The sequence below is a fragment of the Macaca thibetana genome, chromosome 4 (genome assembly GCF_024542745.1).
Source record: "Macaca thibetana thibetana isolate TM-01 chromosome 4, ASM2454274v1, whole genome shotgun sequence".
Taxonomy (NCBI): domain Eukaryota; kingdom Metazoa; phylum Chordata; class Mammalia; order Primates; family Cercopithecidae; genus Macaca; species Macaca thibetana.
This window is the reverse complement of record NC_065581.1, coordinates 113400203-113419875: the sequence shown is the minus strand read 5'-3', so window position 1 is coordinate 113419875 and position 19673 is coordinate 113400203. Positions and strand designations below refer to the sequence as shown.

The 19673-nt window shown below is 47.3% G+C and overlaps 1 protein-coding gene and 1 pseudogene across 4 annotated transcripts in view; both read left to right on the top strand.

Annotated features, from left to right (window-relative positions):
- Window positions 1-1386: 1386 nt before the first annotated feature.
- Window positions 1387-8792, top strand: LOC126953440 (endogenous retrovirus group K member 7 Env polyprotein-like; annotated as a pseudogene).
- Window positions 8793-15065: 6273 nt separating this feature from the next.
- The window catches only part of MTHFD1L (methylenetetrahydrofolate dehydrogenase (NADP+ dependent) 1 like), a 232082-nt gene continuing 227474 nt past the window's right edge, over window positions 15066-19673 (top strand). For 2 of the 4 annotated variants that reach the window (XM_050786246.1, XM_050786249.1), the window contains exon 1: window positions 15094-15418. In XM_050786246.1, the coding sequence (XP_050642203.1) occupies window positions 15201-15418 (218 nt within the window). In that variant the 5' untranslated portion in view covers window positions 15094-15200. Of the gene's footprint in view, window positions 15419-15844; window positions 16159-19673 lie in introns of those variants that run through there. The other 2 variants (XM_050786245.1, XM_050786247.1) reach the window with 2 other exon arrangements.

Genomic DNA, 19673 nt, shown 5'->3' with positions numbered 1-19673 from the left:
TGAGATTTTACCCAGCTTGCAAGCTAACAAGGTAACCTGCATCAGTTTCATAAACACTGGCAGAAGACACAAGACTCCAGGGTAAGAGATGAAGGACATGATTACAGCACAGCCAGCAGTACGAACTTTACATATGCATTGCTTCCCCTCGCCGCTCTAGTCTCAGAGCAGCCCAGGGGGTTGTTGTACACACAGTGGTTCATTCCACAGCAGAGGACCCCTGAGCTCAGAAATCCCCAAACTTAAAAGAAGCTACTAGCAAATCTGCCAAACCTTTGCCCCTGGAGGGAGACATTATCTTTATTCTACGGAGGCAAACAAATCTGCCTTCTGCCCTAAGGGGAGACACTATTTCTATCTTCCAACACTGTATGCTCTATAAAGGTACTTGAATTGATAGTCTGGGGTAAGAGAATAATACAAGACATTAAGAAATACAAAATCAGGGCCGGGCGCGGTGGCTCAAGCCTGTAATCCCAGCACTTTGGGAGGCCGAGACGGGCGGATCACGAGGTCAGGAGATCGAGACCATCCTGGCTAACACGGTGAAACCCCGTCTCTACTAAAAAAAATACAAAAATCTAGCCGGGCGAGGTGGCGGGCGCCTGTAGTCCCAGCTGCTCGGGAGGCTGAGGCAGGAGAATGGCGTAAATCCGGGAGGCTGAGCTTGCAGTGAGCTGAGATCCGGCCACTGCAGTCCAGCCTGGGCAACAGAGCAAGACTCCGTCTCAAAAAAAAAAAAAAAAAAAAGAAATACAAAATCAGGAAACCCCTAAAGAATGGTCTCAAAACCATGCTAATTTTGTGACAAAGAAATTTTTTTTAATTTTTACGCAATATGATTAAGGATGGAGAAAGACTGTTAAACCCAATTGAATGAGAATATACATTGGTATAGAATATTATAAATGAATTTAGCAATATGAACCAGTAATATTAAAAATTCATCCTCTTTGAGCAAGTAATTAGACTTCCGGGAATTTAAGAGAATAAATTCAGCTGCTGTTAAAGATTTATGTATCAAATGTCTCCATGCATGCCTCACCTGTAGTACCATACAATGGTTGTTATTAATAATAAGACAGATTTTGCCAAGCATTGTTGGTGTGTATGCTACCGACACTCCTAGGGACCAGGCTTGCAGCTTCCGGGGCCACGCTTTCCCACCTAAACAATCAGAAACCAGGCTCAGACTGCACTCCCTGGGAGCTTCGGAAAAAGCTGCATCAAACCCGAGCTTCTCCCCAAGCCAGCAAACTACATGGCTCAGGTAGTCCTTCTGAGAGGTGACAACGTGCTAGCAGCCCTGGCTCGCTCTCAGCGCCTCCCCGGCCTCGGCGTCTGCTCTGGCCGCGCTCCAGGAGCCCTTCAGCCCGCCGCTGCGCTATGACGGCCCCTCTCTGGGGCTGGCCAGGCCTGAGCCCATTCCCTCTGGTCACGGGGAAGTGTGAAGAGAGAGGCGCTGAGGCGCTGGCCGGGAGCTGGGCTGCGCGCGTTGCTCGCGGGCTGGCCTGGGTTCCAGGTGAGCGCCGGCGCCTGCTGGGCTTGATCGGAAGCTGAATCCTGTGCGTGGACCGCCATTCTCTCTTCGCGGGATCGTTGGCCACAACAGCAGGTCTCCCTCTCTTTCTTGCTTCCTCTCTTTTCCTCTTGATTGTCTGGAACCAGCTCCCTCTGCACTGCTGGAATGCCCGGGCTTGGTGCTCTGAACTCCCACTGTGAGTGCCAGTGAGAGGTGAAGCCAGCTGGGCTTCTGGGTCGGGTGGGGACTTGGAGAACTTTTCTGTCTAGCTAAAGGATTGTAAATGCACCAATCAGCACTCTGTCTAGCTAAAGGATTGTAAATGTACCAGTCAGTACGCTGTAAAAACGGACCAATCAGCGCTCAGCGCTCTGTAAAATGGACCAGTCAGCACTCTGTAAAATGAACCAATCAGTGCTCTGTAAAATGAACCAATCCGTAGGACATGGGCGGGGCCAAATAAGAGACTAAAAGTTGGTCACCAGCACCAGACGTGGCAACTTGCATGGGTCCCTTTCCCTGCTGTGGAGGCTTTGTTCTTTTGCTCTTCACAATAAACCTTGCTGCTGCTCACTCTTTGGGTCTGCACCACCTTTATGAGCTATAACACCATGAAGGTCTGTAGCTTCATTCCTGAAGCCAGCGAGACCACAAACCCACCGGGAGGAAGAAACTCCAGAAATGTCCAAACATCAGAAGGAACAAACTCCAGACATACCATCTTTAAGAACTGTAACACTCACCGCGAGGGTCCGCAGCTTCATTCTTGAAGTCAGTGAGACCAAGAACCCACCAATTCCGGACACACTTGCTGGGAGACCCAAAGTGTTGGAAATAAATGCTTATTCCCTACTGTCACAGAGAGGAATTCACAATTAGACAAACAGTTTCCTGAACAAGGCGATTTTTACTCTTTGCAGAAAAGTTGGTGCCTGTCAGCAATCCTGCTGGGAGTACCCACAAAGTAAAAAAGATACTAGACTATTTTTGCCTTACACCTGAGGTCCCTATTGCTGTGTCCTGACTCCATTGGCTGGAGCCAGACCTCACAATGTAAACTAAAACCCGATTGGCTAACATTCTAAATTTTTTAAATAGGTAAAGGCAGTGAGGAACGAAGGAAAAAAAAAGGAAGTTGCTTATGAAAGGACTTAGAAAAGTAATAATATTCCCAAATAAGAGAGGAGTGTAGGCTGCAAGCTGGGACATGCCTGGGCACGTCCAGCACGAATGTTTTGACTGAGGTACAAGGACATAGAATGTACTACGTGTCTGTGAGCATGTTTAACATAGATACTGAAGTCAGAGTAGGCTTATTCTGTTACATTTGCTACATAAGGCTTAACAGAGTTATTACCATAAAATAAGAAACAGTTTTGAGAAAAGATATCAATAACGTGTGAATTAAAGGGGAAAGGTTGAAGAGGAACTTTTGCTTGCTACACAAGGCTTCCTCATTCATTGAAGAGGAAAACTTTTGGTGGGGACAAGAGTGACTTTATTTTAAATACCAATCCACTGACTAATCCTGAGTCTGGGAATGCCTCCAAAATGTTGAGTTGATGTATTATTATTTATGTGGAAACACTCATTCACTGTAAGTTTCCTTCAAAACAACCCTGGTTACTGTTACAGAAATCATAGGCTGTGACGCTGGTAGCCACCTACACATTCCTTCCAAAGCACGTATAATTTTCCCCAAGATATAAGCCCTGGGTCTGGGGGATTGTGGTGCAGAGACCTACCTATCTTGTAGCTGCCCAAGACCACATTTCTGTTTGTAAGTTACCTTAATAAATCACCCAAAACCCACACATTGGATTTCTCTGCCTCCTTTGGTTTCCAGGCTCCTTCTGCATTTGGGGGTTACTGTGTTATATACAGCCCTTTCACAGAACAAAATCCCATAGAAGTGCAAACTGTGTTGACCCTTGTTTTATCCAAGTGCCCTGTCTACCTTTGTAGCCTTCCAGTATTTGCTGGGTCTGTGTCCTTGGCATTTTAGGGGCCACGTAAACCACCAGGCTTCACACCATTACCCTAGGTTGCTGCTCCTCTGACCATCCTTCTTGGCTAGTCTTCCACCCTGCGTTCTCTCTCCTGACCCACCTTCTCACTGCTGCTGTTCTTCCCACATCTCTCTGCAGGCTCTGGATCACTTTAAGTCCCATATTGAACAACTCTACATCCCTATATTTTAATGGAAGCAGTTCCCTCAATTCATTTCTCTTTTTTTTTTTTTTTTTTTTTTTTTTGAGATGGTGTCTCCCTCTGTCACCAGGCTGGAGTGCAGTGGTGCAGTCTCAGCTCACTGCAACCTCCAACTCCCTGGTTCAAGAAATTCTCCTGCCTCAGCCTCCCAAGTAGCTGGGAATACAGGCGCGTGCCACCACGCCTGGCTAATTTTTCAGTAGAGACGAGGTTTCACCATGTTGGCCAGGATGGTCTCAATCTGACCTTGTGATCTGGCCACTTCGGCCTCCCAACATACTGGGGTTACAGGCATGAGCCACCGCATCCGGCCAACTCATTTCTTTTTTAAACCAACACTTAGCTCTTCCTTAAGGATGTTTCTCCTGGGGACCTCTTAAAGGAAGGCTATTCAGCTGATAAGCAACTTCAGCAAAGTCTCAGGATACAAAATCAATGTGCAAAAATCACAAGCATTCCTATACACCGATAACAGACAAACTCAGAGCCAAATCACGAGTGAACTGCCATTCACAATTGCTTCAAAGAGAATAAAATACCTAGGAATCCAACTTACAAGGGATGTGAAGGACCTCTTCAAGGAAAACTACCAACCACTGCTCAATGAAATAAAAGAGGACACAAACAAATGGAAGAATATTCCATGCTCATGGATAGGAAGAATCAATATCATGAAAATGACCATACTACCCAAGGTAACTTATAGATTTAATGCCATCCCCATCAAGCTACCAATGACTTTCTTCACAGAACTGGAAAAAACTACTTTAAAGTTTATATGGAACCAAAAAAGAGCCCGCATTGCTAAGACAATCCTAAGTCAAAAGAACAAAGCTGGAGGCATCATGCTACCTGACTTCAAACTATACTAGAAGGCTACAGTAACCAAAACAGCATGGTACTAGTACCAAAACAGAGATATAGACCAATGGAACAGAACAGAGCCCTCAGAAATAATATCACACATCTACAACCACCTGGTCTTTGGCAACCCTGACAAAAACAAGACATAGGGAAAGGATTCCCAGTTTAATAAATGTTGCTGGGAAAACTGGCTAGTCATACGTAGAAAGCTGAAACTGGATCCCTTCCTTACACCTTATACAAAAATTAATTCAAGATGGATTAAAGTCTTAAATGTTAGACCTAAAACCATAAAAGCCCTAGAAGAAAACCTAGGCAATACCATTCAGGACATAGGCATGGGCAAGGACTTCATGTCTAAAACACCAAAAGCAGTGGCAACATAAGCCAAAATTGACAAATGGGATCTAATTAAACTAAAGAACTTCTGCACAACAAAAGAAACTACCATCAGAGTGAACAGGCAACTTACAGAATGGGAGGAAATTTTTGCAATCTACTCATCTGACAAAGGGCTAATATCCAGAATCTACAAAGAACTTAAACAAATTTACAAGAAAAAAAATCAAACAACCCCATCAAAAAGTGGGCAAAGGATATGAACAGACACTTCTCCAAAGAAGACATTTATGCAGCCAACAGATACATGAAAAAATACTCATCATCAATGGCCATCAGAGAAATGCAAATCAAAACCACAATGAGATACCATCTCACACCAGTTAGAATGGCGATCATTAAAAAGTCAGGAAACAACAGGTGCTGGAGAGGATGTGGAGAAATAGGAACACTTTTACACTGTTGGTGGGACAGTAAACTAGTTCAATCATTGTGGAAGACAGTGTGGAAATTCCTCAAGGATCTAGAACTAGAAGTACCATTTGACTCAACCATCCCATTTCTGAGTATATACCTAAAGGATTATAAATCATGCTGCTATAAAGACACATGCACATGTATGTTTATTGCGGCACTATTCACAATAGCAAAGACTTGGAACCAACCCAGATGTCCATCAATGATAGACTGAATTAGGAAAATGTGGCACATATCTATCATGGAATATTATGCAGCCATAAAAAAGGATGAGCTCATGTCCTTTGTAGGGACATGGATGAAGCTGGAAACCATCATTCTGAGCAAACTATCACAAGGACAGAAAACCAAACAGCATGTTCTCACTCGTAGGTGGGAATTGAACAATGAGAACACTTGGACACAGGAAGGGGAACATCACACACCAGGGCCTGTTGTGGGGTGGGGAGATGGCGGAGGGATAGCTTTAGGAGATATACCCAATGTAAATGACAAGTTAATGGGTGCAGCACACCAACATGGCACATGTATACATATGTAACAAACCTGCACATTGTGCACATGTACCCTAGAACTTAAAGTCTAATAATAAAAATAAAAATAAAATTTTTTTTAAAAAGGTAAGTCTATTCATTCTCCCACAATACAATATCTCAAGTTCAAGAGGTGGAGTCAGTGCTTCATGGATTCATGCTGTGGCTGGAGACCATTCCTTCTCTGCCCTCATGAATGAATGAACTATTGCATGGTGGCTATTTGGAATACAAATCTTGTTTTTTTTCTCTTTTTTTTTAGACAGAGTTTCGCTCTTGTTGCCCAAGCTGGAGTGCAATGGCTCTATCTCGACTCACTGCAACTTCTGCCTCCCGGGTTCAAGCAATTCTCCTGCCTCAGTCTCCCCAGTAGCTGGGATTACAGGCGGATGCCACGACGCCCAGCTAATTTTTGTATTGTTAGTAGAGAGGGGGTTTTACCATGTTGGTCAGGCTGGTTTCGCCCTCCTGACCTCAGGTGATTCGCCCACCTCAGCCTCCCAAAGTGTTGGGATTACAGGCGTGAGCCACTGTGCCCAGACTGGAATGCAAATCTTTGTGTCACCTGACTACTATCATCCAATGACCTTCTTACCAATTGATCTCATTCAGTGAAGGTAAGCCCACAGCTCAGAGTCAGTTTTCTTATCCTATACTCTCCACCCCTATATACTACTACCATCCTGCAAATATCTAGAAAATCCGTATTTGATGGATATTTCGATGGATGACCTACCCAACATCCAGCCTCTTATTTTCTTGACTTGCTCATGGCCAGTGACCTTCACCTGCATTCACTTTAACCACTGTACAAAACAACAGAGGGCTTTGTTGTAAACGATAGAAATTGACTCTAGCAAACTTAGATCACCAATTTGAGATGTTTCTCCACCTCCTTCTTGATTTTTAAGATGGTGGTAAAATGCACATAAAATTTGCCATCTTAACCATTTTTAAATATACAGTTCAGTGGCATTAAGTGCATTCACAAAGGTGACATGAACTCCAGAGAATATGCTGCTTGCAGCTTTGATGATTGTATCAACGGTGGTAAATCTCCCCATGTCTGCAGGAGCAGCTGCAGCTAATTATACTTACAGGGCCTATGTGCCTTTCCCGCCCTTAATTCGGGCAGTTACATGGGTAGATAATCCTATTAAAGTATATGTTAATAATAGTGCATGGGTATCTGGCCCCACGGATGATCGTGGCCCTGCCCAACCCGAGGAAGAAGGAATGATGATGAATATTTCCACTGGGTATCGTTATCCTCCTATTTGCCTAGGGAGAGCACCAGGCTGCTTAATGCCTGCAACCCTGAATTGGTTGGTAGAAGTACCTACTATCAGTGCCACCAGTGGATTTACTTATCACATGGTAAGTGGAATGTCACTCAGGCCACAGGTGAATTATTTGCAGGACCCTTCTTATCAAAGATCATTAAAGTCTAGGCCTAAGGGGAAGCCTTGCCCCAAAGAAATTCCCAAAGGATCAAAAGGCCCAGGAGTTTTAGTTGGAGAAGAATGGGTGGCTGATAGTGCAGCGATATTACAAAACGATGAATTCGGAACCATTATAGAGTGCGCACCTCGAGGTCAATTCTACCGCATTTGCATAGGACAAACTCAATCGTGTCCCAGTGCACATGTGAGTCCAACTGTGAACAGTGACTTAACAGAAGGTTTAGATAAAAATAAGTACAAAACGTTAGAGTCTCTCTACCCTTGGGAATGGAGTGAAAAGTGAATCTCATCACCTCGAACAAAGTTAGTCCTGTTACTGGTCCTGAGAACCCGGAACTTTGGAAGCTTACTGTGGCCTCACACCACACTAGAATTTGGTCTGGAAATCAAGCTATAAAAACAAGAGACCATAAGCCATCATATGCTATCGACCTAAATTCCAGTCTGATAATTCCTTTGCAAAGTTGTGTAAAGCACCCTTATATGCTAGTTGTAGGTAAAATAGTTATTAACTCAGATTCCCAAACTATAACCTGTGAAAATTGTAGATTGTTTACTTGCATTGATTCAACTTTTAATTGGCAGCACTGTATTCTAGAGCAAGAGAGGGCACGTGGATCCCTGTGTCCGCGGACCAACCATGGGCAACTTCGCCATCCATCCATATTTTGACTGAAGTATTAAAAGGCACTCTAAATAGATCCAAAAGATTCATTTTTACTTTGATTGCAGTGATTATGGGATTAATTGCAGTCACAGCTATGGCCACTGTGGCAGGAGTTGCATTGCACTCTTCTGTTCAAACAGTACACTTTGTTAACAATTGGCAAAATATTCTACAAGATTGTGGAATTCACAACCTGGTATTGATCAAAAAGTTGGCAGATCAGATTAATGATCTTAGACAAAATGTCATTTGGATGGGAGATAGGCTCATGATCTTGGAACATCGTTTTCAGTTACAGTGTGACTGGAATACGTCAGATTTTTTTACTACACCCCAAGCCTATAACGAGTCTGAGCATCCCTGGGACATGGTTAGATGCCATCTACAAGGAAGATAAGATAATCTTACTTTAGACATTTCAAAATTAAAAGAACAAATTTTTTGAGGCATCAAAAGCCCGTTTAAATTTGGTGCCAGGAACTGAGGCAATCGCAGAAGCTGCTGATGGCCTCGCAAATCTTAACCCGGTCACTTGGGTTAAAACTATCAGAAGTTCCACTATTGTAAATCTCGTATTAATCCTGGTGTGCCTGTTCTGTCTGCTGTTAGTCTGCGGGTGTACCCAGCATCTCCGAAGAGACAGCGACCATCAAGAATGGGCCATGATGACGATTGCAGTTTTATCAAAAAGAAAAGGGGGAAATGTGGGGAAAAGAAAGAGATCAAATTGTTACTGTGTCTATGTAGAAAAGGAAGACATAAGAAACTCCATTTTGATCTGTACTAAGAAAAATTGTTCTGCTTTGAGATGCTGTTAATCTGTAACTTTAGCCCCAACCCTGTGCTCACAGAAACATGTGCTGTATTGAATCAAGGTTTAATGGATTTAGGGCAGTGCAGGATGTGCCTGGTTAACAGTATGTTTGCAGGCAGTATGCCGGGTAAAAGTCATCACCATTCTCCATTCTCCATTAACCAGGGACACAATGCACTGCAGAAAGCCGCAGGGACCTCTGCCCAAGAAAGCCTGGGTATTTTCCAAGGTTTCCCCTGACACAGACAGCCTGAGATATGGCCTCGTGGGAAAGGAAAGACGTTACATCCCCCAGCCTGACACTCGTGAAGGGTCTGTGCTGAGGAGGAGTAGTGAAAGAGGGAGGCCTCTTTGCAGTTCAGATAAGGGGAAGATTTCCGTCTCCTGCTCGTCCCTGGGAATGAAATGTCTCAGTGTAAAGCTGACCATGAGATAGGAGAAAACCGCCCTGTGGCTGGAGGCGAGATACGCTGGCAGCAATACTGCTACGTTACTCTTTGCTACACTGAGATGTTTGTGTAAAGGGAAACATAAATCTAGCCTACATGCACATCCAGGCACAGTACCTTTCCTTGACTACTCATGATGTAATGGCTTACTAGGTGCCAAAGGAAGTTTATGGCTATCAGACAACCGCCTGCTTAGACACCAGGCACTACTCCTTGAGGGACCAGTGCTTCAAATATGAACGTGTGCAGCCCTCAACCCTGCCACTTTTCTTCCAGAGGATGGGGAACCAATCGGGCATGACTGTCAACAAATTATAGTCCAGACTTATGCTGCCTGAGATGATCTCTTAGAAGTCCCCTTAGCTAATCCTGACCCTAACCTATATACCGATGGAATTTCATTTGTGGAGAATGGGATACAAAGGGCAGGTTATGCCATAGGACATTGAGTTTGCATAGGACAAACTCAATCGTGTCCCAGTGCACATGTGAGTCCAACTGTGAACAGTGACTTAACAGAAGGTTTAGATAAAAATAAGTACAAAACGTTAGAGTCTCTCTACCCTTGGGAATGGAGTGAAAAGTGAATCTCATCACCTCGAACAAAGTTAGTCCTGTTACTGGTCCTGAGAACCCGGAAGTACAGTTAGTGATGTAACTGTACTTGAAAGTAAGTCTCTTCCGCTAGGGACCAGCACCCAGTTAGAAGAACTAGTGACACGTACCCAAGCCTTAGAACTGGGAAAGGGAAAAAGAATAAATATGTATACAGATAGAAGTATACTTATCTAATCCTACATGCCCATGCTGCAATATGGAAAGAAAGGGAGTTCCTAACCTCTGGGGGAACACCCATTAAATGCCACAAGGAAATCATGGAGTTATTGCACGCGGTGCAAAAACCCAAGGAGGTGGCAGTCTTACACTGCCGAAGCCATCAAAAAGGGGAAGGAGAGGGGAGAACAGCAGCCTAAGTGGCTAGCAGAGGCAGGCACAGACCGGCAGAAAGGAAAGAGAAAGAGAAAGTCAGAGAGAGAGACAGAGAGAGGAAGAGACAGAGACAAAGAGGGAGTCAGAAAGAGACAAAGAAGTCAAAGAGAAAGAAAGGGAGATGGAAGTAGTAAAGAAAAAACAGTGTGCCCTATTCCTTTAAGAGCCAGGGTACATTTAAAACCTATAATTGATAATTGAAGGTCTTCTCTGTAACCCTATAACACAACAATATCACCTTGTCAGTGTAAACAAGGGCGTAACCTGAAAGCACTGAGGCCACTGACAACCCGTAGCCTTCCAATCAAAAATCCTTAACCCAGCAGGTTTCCTAACAGGGGATCTAAATCTTAATTAATTACCCATACAAAGGTCCAACCAGATCTAGGAGGAGCTCCCTTCAGGACAGGAGGATAGATGGTTCCTTCACTGGCAATTAAGGAAAAAAGACACAATGGCTATTCAGTAAATAAGGAAACTCTTGTAGAAGCAGAGTTAGGAAAATTGCCTGGTAATTGGTCTACTCAAATGTGCCAGTTGTTTGTACTCAGCCAAACCTTAAAGTACTCACAGAATCAGGAAGGAGACATCTATACCAATTGTAAGTTAATATGGGCTGAACAAGGTCTTATTAACAGCAAAGAATAATTGAAATCCCAAACTTACAAGGTTTTCAACAAAAGTAAAGTTCGCTAAAAGTGAACAGTGTAAACGTATATTATCCTAACTTCTAATCTTGTGGCAATCAGACCCTATCAGTACCCCTCAAAGCTCAAGTCTGTCAGCGCAGAGCCATACAACTAATACCTCTACTTATAGGGTTAGGGATGGCTACTGCTACAGGAACCAGAAGAGCCAGTTTATCTACTTCATTATCCTACTACCACACACTCTCAAAGGATTTCTCAGACAGTTTGCAAGAAGTAACGAAATCTATCCTTACTCTACAATCCCAAATAGACTTTTTGGCAGCAGTGACTCTCCAAAACCGCTGAGGCCTAGACATCCTCACTGCTGAGAAAGGAGGACTCTGCACCTTCTTAGGGGAAGAGTGTTGTTTTTACACTAACCAGTCAGGGATAGTACAAGATGCTGCCCGGCAATACAGGAAAAAGCTTCTGAAATCAGACAACACCTTTCAAAGTCTTATACCAACCTCTGGAGTTGGGCAGCATGGCTTCTCCCCTTTCTAGGTCCCATGGCAGCCATCTTGCTGTTACACACCTGGGACCCTGTATTTTTAACCTCGTCAAATTTGTTTCCTCTAGAATCGAGGCCATCAAGCTACGGATGGTCTTACAAATGGAACCCCAAATGAGCTCAACCAACAACTTCTACAGAGGACCCCTGGACCGAACTGCTGGCCCTTCCACTGGCCTAAAGAGTTCCTCTGGAGAACGCTACAACTGCAGGGCCCCTTCTTCACCCCAATCCAGCAGGAATTAGCTAGAGCGGTCATCACCCAATTCCCAACAGCAGTTGGGGTGTCCTGTTTAGAGTGGGGATTGAAAGGTGACAAGGCGCTAGCAGCCCTCGCTCGCTCTCCATGCCTTCTCCGCCTCGGCATCTGCTCTGGCCGCGCTCCAGGAGCCCTTCAGCCCACTGCAGCACTATAAGGGTCCCTCTCCAGGGCTAGGCGAGGCCGGAGCCGGCTCCCTCTGCTCTCGGGGAAGTGGGAAGAAAGAGGTGCGGGCGGGAGCTGGGGTTGCGTGTGGCCCTTGTGGGCCAGCCTGGATTCCAGGTGAGTGTGGGCTCAGCAAGCCCAGCACTTGGCCCTGGCCAGCGAGTGCTGGGCTTGATCGGAGGCTGAATCCCATGTGTGGACTGCCTTTCCCTCTTTGTGGGATCGTTGGCCACAATAGCAGGTCTCCATCTCTTTCTCGCTTCCCTTCTTTTCCTCTTGATTGTCTGGGATGAGTTCCCTCTGGGCTGCTGGAGTGCCCCAGCTTAGGTGCCACAAAATCCCACAGTGAGTGCCAGTGAGAAGTGAAGCCAGCTTGGCTTCTGGGTGCATGGGTACTTGGAGAACTTTTCTGTCTAGTTAAAGGATTGTAAACGCACCAATCAGCACTCTGTAAAAATGGACCAATCAGCGCTCTGTAAAATGGACCAATCGGCGCTCTGTAAAATGGACCGTTGGCGGGACATGGGTGGGGCCAAATAAGGGAATAAAAGCTGGCCACCTGGGCCAGCAGCAGCAACCTACTTGGGTTGCCTTTCATACCGTGGAAGCTTTGTTCTTTTGCCCTTCACAATAAATCTTGCTGCTGCTCACTCTTTGGGTTCACACTCCTTTATGAGCTGTAACACTCACAGCGAGGGTCTGTGGCTTCATTCCTGAAGCCAGCGAGACCACGAGCCCACCAGAAGGAGGAAATTCCAACACATCTGAACATCTGAAGGAACAGACTCCAGAGGCACCATCTTTAAGAACTGTAACACTCACTGCAAAGGTCTGCAGCTTCACTTCTTAAGTCAGGGAAACCACGAACCCACCCGAAGGAAGAAAGTCTGGACACACCTGAACATCTGAAGGAATAAACTCTGGACACACTATCTTTCGGAGCTATAACACTCACCGTGAGGGTCACTGATTTCATTGTTGAAATCAGCAAGACCAAGAACCCACCGGAAGGAACCAATTCCGGATGCACCGCCCTCCCCACTCAACTGAACAGCTCTCAGTACCTCGAATTCATCATGCTCCAGACTTTTGCTCATGTGGTTCCTTCATTTCCAACATTCCCACTTTTCCAACATTGGCTTTCCCTTAGCTCATCTCCAACATTGACCTTCCCTTAGCTCAACTGCTAAGGTCTTGCGTCCAGGTGCCACCTCTTTTGCCTTCTTCAGGAAGCTTTTTTTTTTTTTTGAGACAGGGTTTCACTCTGTTGCCCAGGCTGGAATGCGGTGACACACTCACAGCTCATTGCAGCCTCAATCTCCCAGCTCTGCCAGTAAACAGATGGGCCTCTCTGGACCCCAGTTTCCAGAAGTTGAACATCAAGACAATAGCTCTCAATTCCCTACATTTGTTAGGATTGGATGAGGGGTCCTTCCAGTGCTGTCCTAGTATGGTGCTTGGCTAATGGAAAACCAATCTCTGTAACTTGGACTAGTTTTATTCCCACCTTATTTGGGAATTATAGGAATGTAAAGTTATAAGACTGTAAAAATATAAAGTTAACAATCTGACCCTCACTTGGGAATTACAAAATTACAATCTGATATCCACTTTACTTGGAAATTATGGTCAGCCCTCTGTATCCTCAATCAACCTGGGACTGACCATATTTGGAAAAATTAAAAATAATCATAGAAATAAGAAAGTACAGTGTAACATCTATTTACATAGCATTTACATTGTATTAGGTATTATAAGTACAGCAGGTCCTGGAATAACATCATTTCATCATTTTGCTCAGTGGTTTTCTTATAATGATGAGGAAAAAAATAGATTTCTGGTTGGGTCCACTGTCATGTTTTGTCCATGTCTGTGTGGATTTTTCTCTCTGTCTTCCGGTCTCCTGTCACATCCCAAAGCCGTGCAGTGCACTTCAGGTGAAATTGCATCTACATGGTCCGAGTGTGAGTGTGGGTGTGTGTGAGCGCACCCTGTGAGGCATGGTGTCCTACCCTGCCTGGTGCCCTGAGTTGGAATAAGCCGGTAAAAATCATCTCACTTTTATTAATCTTTATTTTTCTCTAAGCAGGGGGATAGGGAGTGCTTTTTAAAAAGAAAAACTTTTTTTTTTTTTCTTTGAGACAGAGCTGTGCTCTGTCGCCCAGGCTAGAGTACAGTGGCATGATCTTGGCTCACTGCAACCTCTGTCTCCTGGGTTCAAGCGATTCTCCTGCCTCAGCCTCCCAAGTAGCTGGGAATACAGGCACGCGCCACCACACCCAGCCAATTTTCTGTATTTTTAGTTGCGATGGGGTTTCACCATGTTGGCCAAGCTGGTCTTGAACTCCTGGCCTCAAGTGATCCGCCCACCTCAGCCTCCCAAAGTGCTGGGATTATAGGTGTGAGCCAAAAACCTTTCTTAAATGTATGCATGGCTCACACTTATTTCAATGTTTAATATTAGAAGGCTTTCGGTCTTTATTTAGAAGTTTAGGGGCGATTTTGTGACCACAGATATGTTGTAGGAACTTCACTCATATCAATTAGCTTGTGGTCAAACTGGTTTCCTTACAGTCATTTGGCTTAAAGTTTCAATTTCCAAGAACCCCTCCACAATGTTAGGTGAGGACCTAGGGAATATAGGTGATATGCAAATACTTTCTTTTTTTTTTTTCACCAAGGACTTGAGCATCTGTGGACGTGGTTCCCCTGGAGGGGCCCTAGAACCAATCAGGACTATAAAATCCTTTTAAGGTTTTAAGAAGAGCATTGTTACCTCTGTGCTCTGACGAGAGAGAGCACTAACGAAGCCCCGCAAGCTCACCGAGATTAAGTGCCCCTACCTAAGGTTGCAAAGCCTCTTATCCTCAGGCTACCTCCAGTACAGTAAATCCAAGCCCTTCCGTCTAAACTTGCCGCACTGAGTACCAAGAGTCACCTCGGCCTTTCAGGCTGAAGGGAGGGAGGCAAAGTCTCAGGGCAGAGTCTGAGCCCCATTCCGCACCCCACCCTCTGTCTGGTACAGCCAACCAAACCAAAGTGCCCCAAGCCGTGACATCCCGTCCGGCGGCTCCCAGGCCCCCGCCCTCCGCACGTCACGGCCGCCGGGTGCAGTGCCCCCTAGGGGTCCCTGCGGACGAGGAGGAAGCGCCAGGTTCTTCCAGCCGCCGCCAGCTCGCCTGGCACGCGCCTCGCCGCCCTCTGCAGCCGCAGCTCCGTGTCCCCTGAGGACCCGCAGCCTCGCGCCATGGGCACGCGCCTGCCGCTCGTCCTGCGCCAGCTCCGCCGCCGGCCCCATCCCCCGGGCCCGCCGCTCCGCCTCCGTGTGCCCTGTCGCGCCAGCAGCGGCGGCGGCAGCGGTGGCCGGGAGGACCTGCTCGGACAGCGGCGGCTGCTGGATGGCCAGGCCCGGAGCAGCCGCAGCCCCGGCGGCCGAACGCCCGCGGCGCGGGACTCGATCGTCAGGTGAGTGTCGGGTCTGGCCCCTGGCTCAGTCTCCAGCGGCTGCGGCCCCGACCCAGGGGCGGAGCGCCCGGGGCCGCCGTGGGGATCGGGGCGCTGGGCTGCGAGTGTTTGGTGCCAACTCGTTAGGGGCGCCGGGCGGTGTGTCGGGAAATGCGGGCTTGGGGACGGCGGCCGGGCGCGCTGGCGGAGAACCGGGGATCCAGGATCCGACGCGGCCCGCGGCGCAGGCGGGCATGGGCATCCCCGATGGACGCCGAGCGGCATGGACCGCACGCCCGACTCCACGTGCGCAGCCGGCCGCAGGCTCTGATGCAATGGCGCCGGGCGCGACCCAGACGGTAAAGGGGCGGTGCGGCTGGGGCGGAAACCGGGGGAGGGGGCGAGAAGGAGACGGAGGGCGGGGCTGCGGCTCCGCGCGCCGGCTGGCCTGGGGTTCGTGGCGGGCATGCGGAGCTCGGGAGAGGCGGGCTCGGGCCCAGCGCCGCCCGCGCGAACCTCCCTGGTGTTGTGCGCCCCTCCCCGCGTGCCGCCCCTCCCCGCGCGCCGCCCCTCCTGCTGGGCTGGGGTCTGTGGCTGACGTCCGCTTTTCCCGGAACGGCAAAGGTGGAGCCGGGCCTTCGGGGCAGCCGCTGGGGTAGTCGGAGAGGTCTCAGCGCTGGTTTCCAGCTCCGCCTCGCAGCGCGCACGGAGTCGCCGCGCAGCTGAGCTTGCAGAGTTCTCTGCGGACCCAGAGCGAACTGGTAGCCCTGGACCGGGCCTTTCCCGTCCCGGTCCCAGCCCCTGGGCCCCAGCCTTCCCCGCCCTCGCCGAGAGGGGCGCCCAGGTCTCGGGCCTTGCAGGGCGAGCCCCTCGGGACAACCTGGAGGTGGCGAGAAAGCCCCTTCCGCCTCCCTCCGAACTGGGATTAGGAACGAATTCCAGGATGCGGTTTCCCCAGCAAGCGGCCCACCTCCTCCATTCACATCCTCTTCCCTTTCCCTCTAGCCTTCTTTCTTAAGGTCATTGCCTGCTTGCCTTTCTCTCTGTCTTTCCTTCCTCCCTCTGCTCTCCCATTTTCCTCCCCACTTCCCTTCTTCCCTGCCTCAGTAGTAAAATACGTTTCCTAGGCTCTTTATTATGTGGCGGTTGATTTTAAGGGGGCATTCATTTAGTTTGCCCTGTTCTCTGTCTTCTTTTTCTTTTTGTTTTAGAAATGGAGTCTCCCTCTGTTGCTCAGGCTGGAGTTCAGTGGGCAGCCTCCGCCTCCTGGGCTCAAGCGATCCTCCCACCTTAGCCACAGAGTAGCTGGGACCACAGGTGTGCGCTCCCGTGCCCGGATAATTTTATTTTATTTTTGTAGAGACAGGGTCTCACTCTGTTTCCAAGGCTGGTCTGGAATTCCTGGGCTCAAGTCATCGTCCCCGCCCCCAAAGCGCTGGGATTAATTACACGCCAGGTCATTAGGTTTTAACCTGCACGTTGCTGAGACTCGTCTTACCAGTTAGTCTGAGGCCAGGATAGGCGGCAAAAAACACCCCCTCCCGTCATGCTGTTTTATTTTCTAGGTAACACTGATTATTACCTGAAACTTCCTTGTTTGCTCATTTCTTGTCTGTCTCACCCACCTGGAATATGAGCTTCGTGAAAGACAGCTGTCTCTTTGGTCCTAGGTCCTGGAGAGAGTGCCCAGCATGTAATAGGCATTTGTGAAATGGTTACAGAAGAAATGCATCAAGATGTGGGGTCATCTGTGGGTTTTATTCATACGTATTTTTTTTTTTTTTGAGACGGAGTCTTGCTCTGTCACCCAGGCTGGAGTACAATGGCACGATCTTGGCTCACCGCAACCTCCACCTCCCAGGTTCAAGGGATTCTCCTGCCTCAGCCTCCCGAGTAGCTGGGGTTACAGGAGCGCGCCAGCACGCCTGGCTAATTTTTGTATTTTGAGTAGAGACAGGATGTCTCACCATGGTGGCCAGGCTGGTCTCAAACTCCTGACCTCAGGTGATCCGACTGCCTCGGCCTCCAAAAGTGTTGGGATTACAGGCATGACCCACCATGCCTGGCCTATTTATGCATACTTTTAGGTTTAAAGCCATGACTGCCTTAGAGATGAGTAGAGAGGTTAGTAGCGGGCTTTAGGGCCTGCACTGGGTTCCCCAAACTCAATTCCTTCAGGAAAATGGGAGGAGTAACAGTACCTACCTCAAGGGGTTATGGAAACAATTATGTGAGAGAACACGTGCAAAATACATAGCCTAGGACTGTCACATACAAGACAAGTTCCTCAAGAAATGGTGGCTATTACTTTTTTTTGAGATGGAATCTCACTTTGTCGCCCAGGCTGGAAGGCAGTGGCACAATCACGGCTCACAGCAAGCTCCGCCTCCTGGGTTCAAGCGATTCTTCTGCCTCAGCCTCCTGAGTAGCTGGGATTACAGGCTCACACCACCATGGCTGGCTAATTTTTGTATTTTTAGTAGAGACGGGGTTTCATCATGTTGGCCAGGCTGGTCTCAAACTCCTAACCGCGTGATCCGCCTGCCTCGTCCTCCCAAAGTGCTGGGATTACAGGTGTGAGTCACCGCGCCCAGCAATATTTTTACAATTCACTAAGCCGGCGGTCCACAGACTTTTTATATAATGGGCCAGATAGTAAGTATTTTAGGTTTAGTGAGCCTAGAAGCAAAATCAAAATTATTAGTAGGTACATTTATAACAAGAGAAAAGACAAATTTAGGACAGGCTCCATGGTTCATGCCTGTAATCCCAGCACTTTGAGAGTTATGGAAACAATTATGTGAGAGAACACGTGCATTCCCAGGAGTTAAAGACCAGTCTGGGCAACATAGTGAGACACCCATCTCTACAAAAAATTTTGAAAAATTAACTGGGCATGGTGCATGCCTGTAGTCTCAGCTACTCAGAAGGCTGAGGCAGGAGGATCACTTGAGCCCAGGAGGTTAAGGCTGCAGTGAGTGAAGTTTGCACTACTGCACTCCAGCCTGGGCAATGGAGTGAGACCTTTTTATTTTTTATTTTTGCAATTATTTTTAATTAAGGTATGTACATTTTTTAGATAATGCTATCGCACACTTAATAGATGACAGTATAGGGTAAACATAACTTTTTAAAAAATTTTTATTTTACTTTAAGTCCTGGGATACATGTGCAGAACGTGCAGGTTTGTTACATAGGTATACATGTGCCATGGTGGTTTGCTGCACCCATCAACCTGTCATCTAGGTTTTAAGCCCCGCATGCATTAGGTATTTTTCCTAATGCTCTCCCTCCCCTTTCCCCCACCCTCTGACAGGCCCCGCTGTGTGATGTTCCCCTCCCTATGTCCATGTGTTCTCGTTGTTCAACTCCCACTTATGAGTGAGAACGTGTGGTGTTTGGTTTTCTGTTCCTGTGTTAGTTTGCTGAGGATGATGGTTTCCAGCTTCTTCCATGTCCCTGCAGAGGACATGAACTCATCCTTTTTTATGGCTGCAATTTTTTTTTTGTAGAGATGAGGTCTCACTATGTTGGCTAGGCTGGTCTCAAACTCCTGGGTTCAAGTGATCATTCTGCCTCAGCCTCCCAAAGTGCACAGATTACAGGCATGAGCCACCGCGCCTGGCTATGTTGTACCTTTCAGTTGAGTTATGTGCATGGTTTACTAAAACTCTCTAGCCCTGAATTGATTCCCTGAGGATTGGAGCAAAGTGGGTGGGGGCGTGAGTCAGCTAGAAGTCACCTGGAATAGAGATCCAGGAGCCGAAGCGTATTAGGTCAGAAAAGTTAAAGAATGAGCTCCCTCAGAAGCATAGTGACCTGTTGTTCCTGGTGATGAGACTAGATGACTATAATCCCTCAGCCTCCACACCCAGCTAATTTTTGTATTTTTAGTAGAGCAGGGTTTCACCATGTTGGCCAGGCTAGTCTCGAACTCCTGACCTCAAGTGATCCACCCACCTTGGCCTCCCAAAGTCTTGGGATTACGGGCATGAGCCACTACCCCTGGCCAGTAACAATACATTCCGTATAATAGTCACAGTAATGGTGAAAATAACAAAGCTGCTGCTGATGGCTTAGTTCCGAGTTTTAGCTACACATGGCAGCCTAGCTAGAGCGCTCACATTCCTTCCCACTGTCCTCAAAGTGGAAGCTCACAAGGCCATTTTTCTCCCCCAGGGACACGAAAATCTCTGATTAGAAACATTTATGCTACTTTTTGGATTTATTGAGCCTAATTACTCCTTTTTCTTTCTAGCTTTGTTTGTCACTGTAG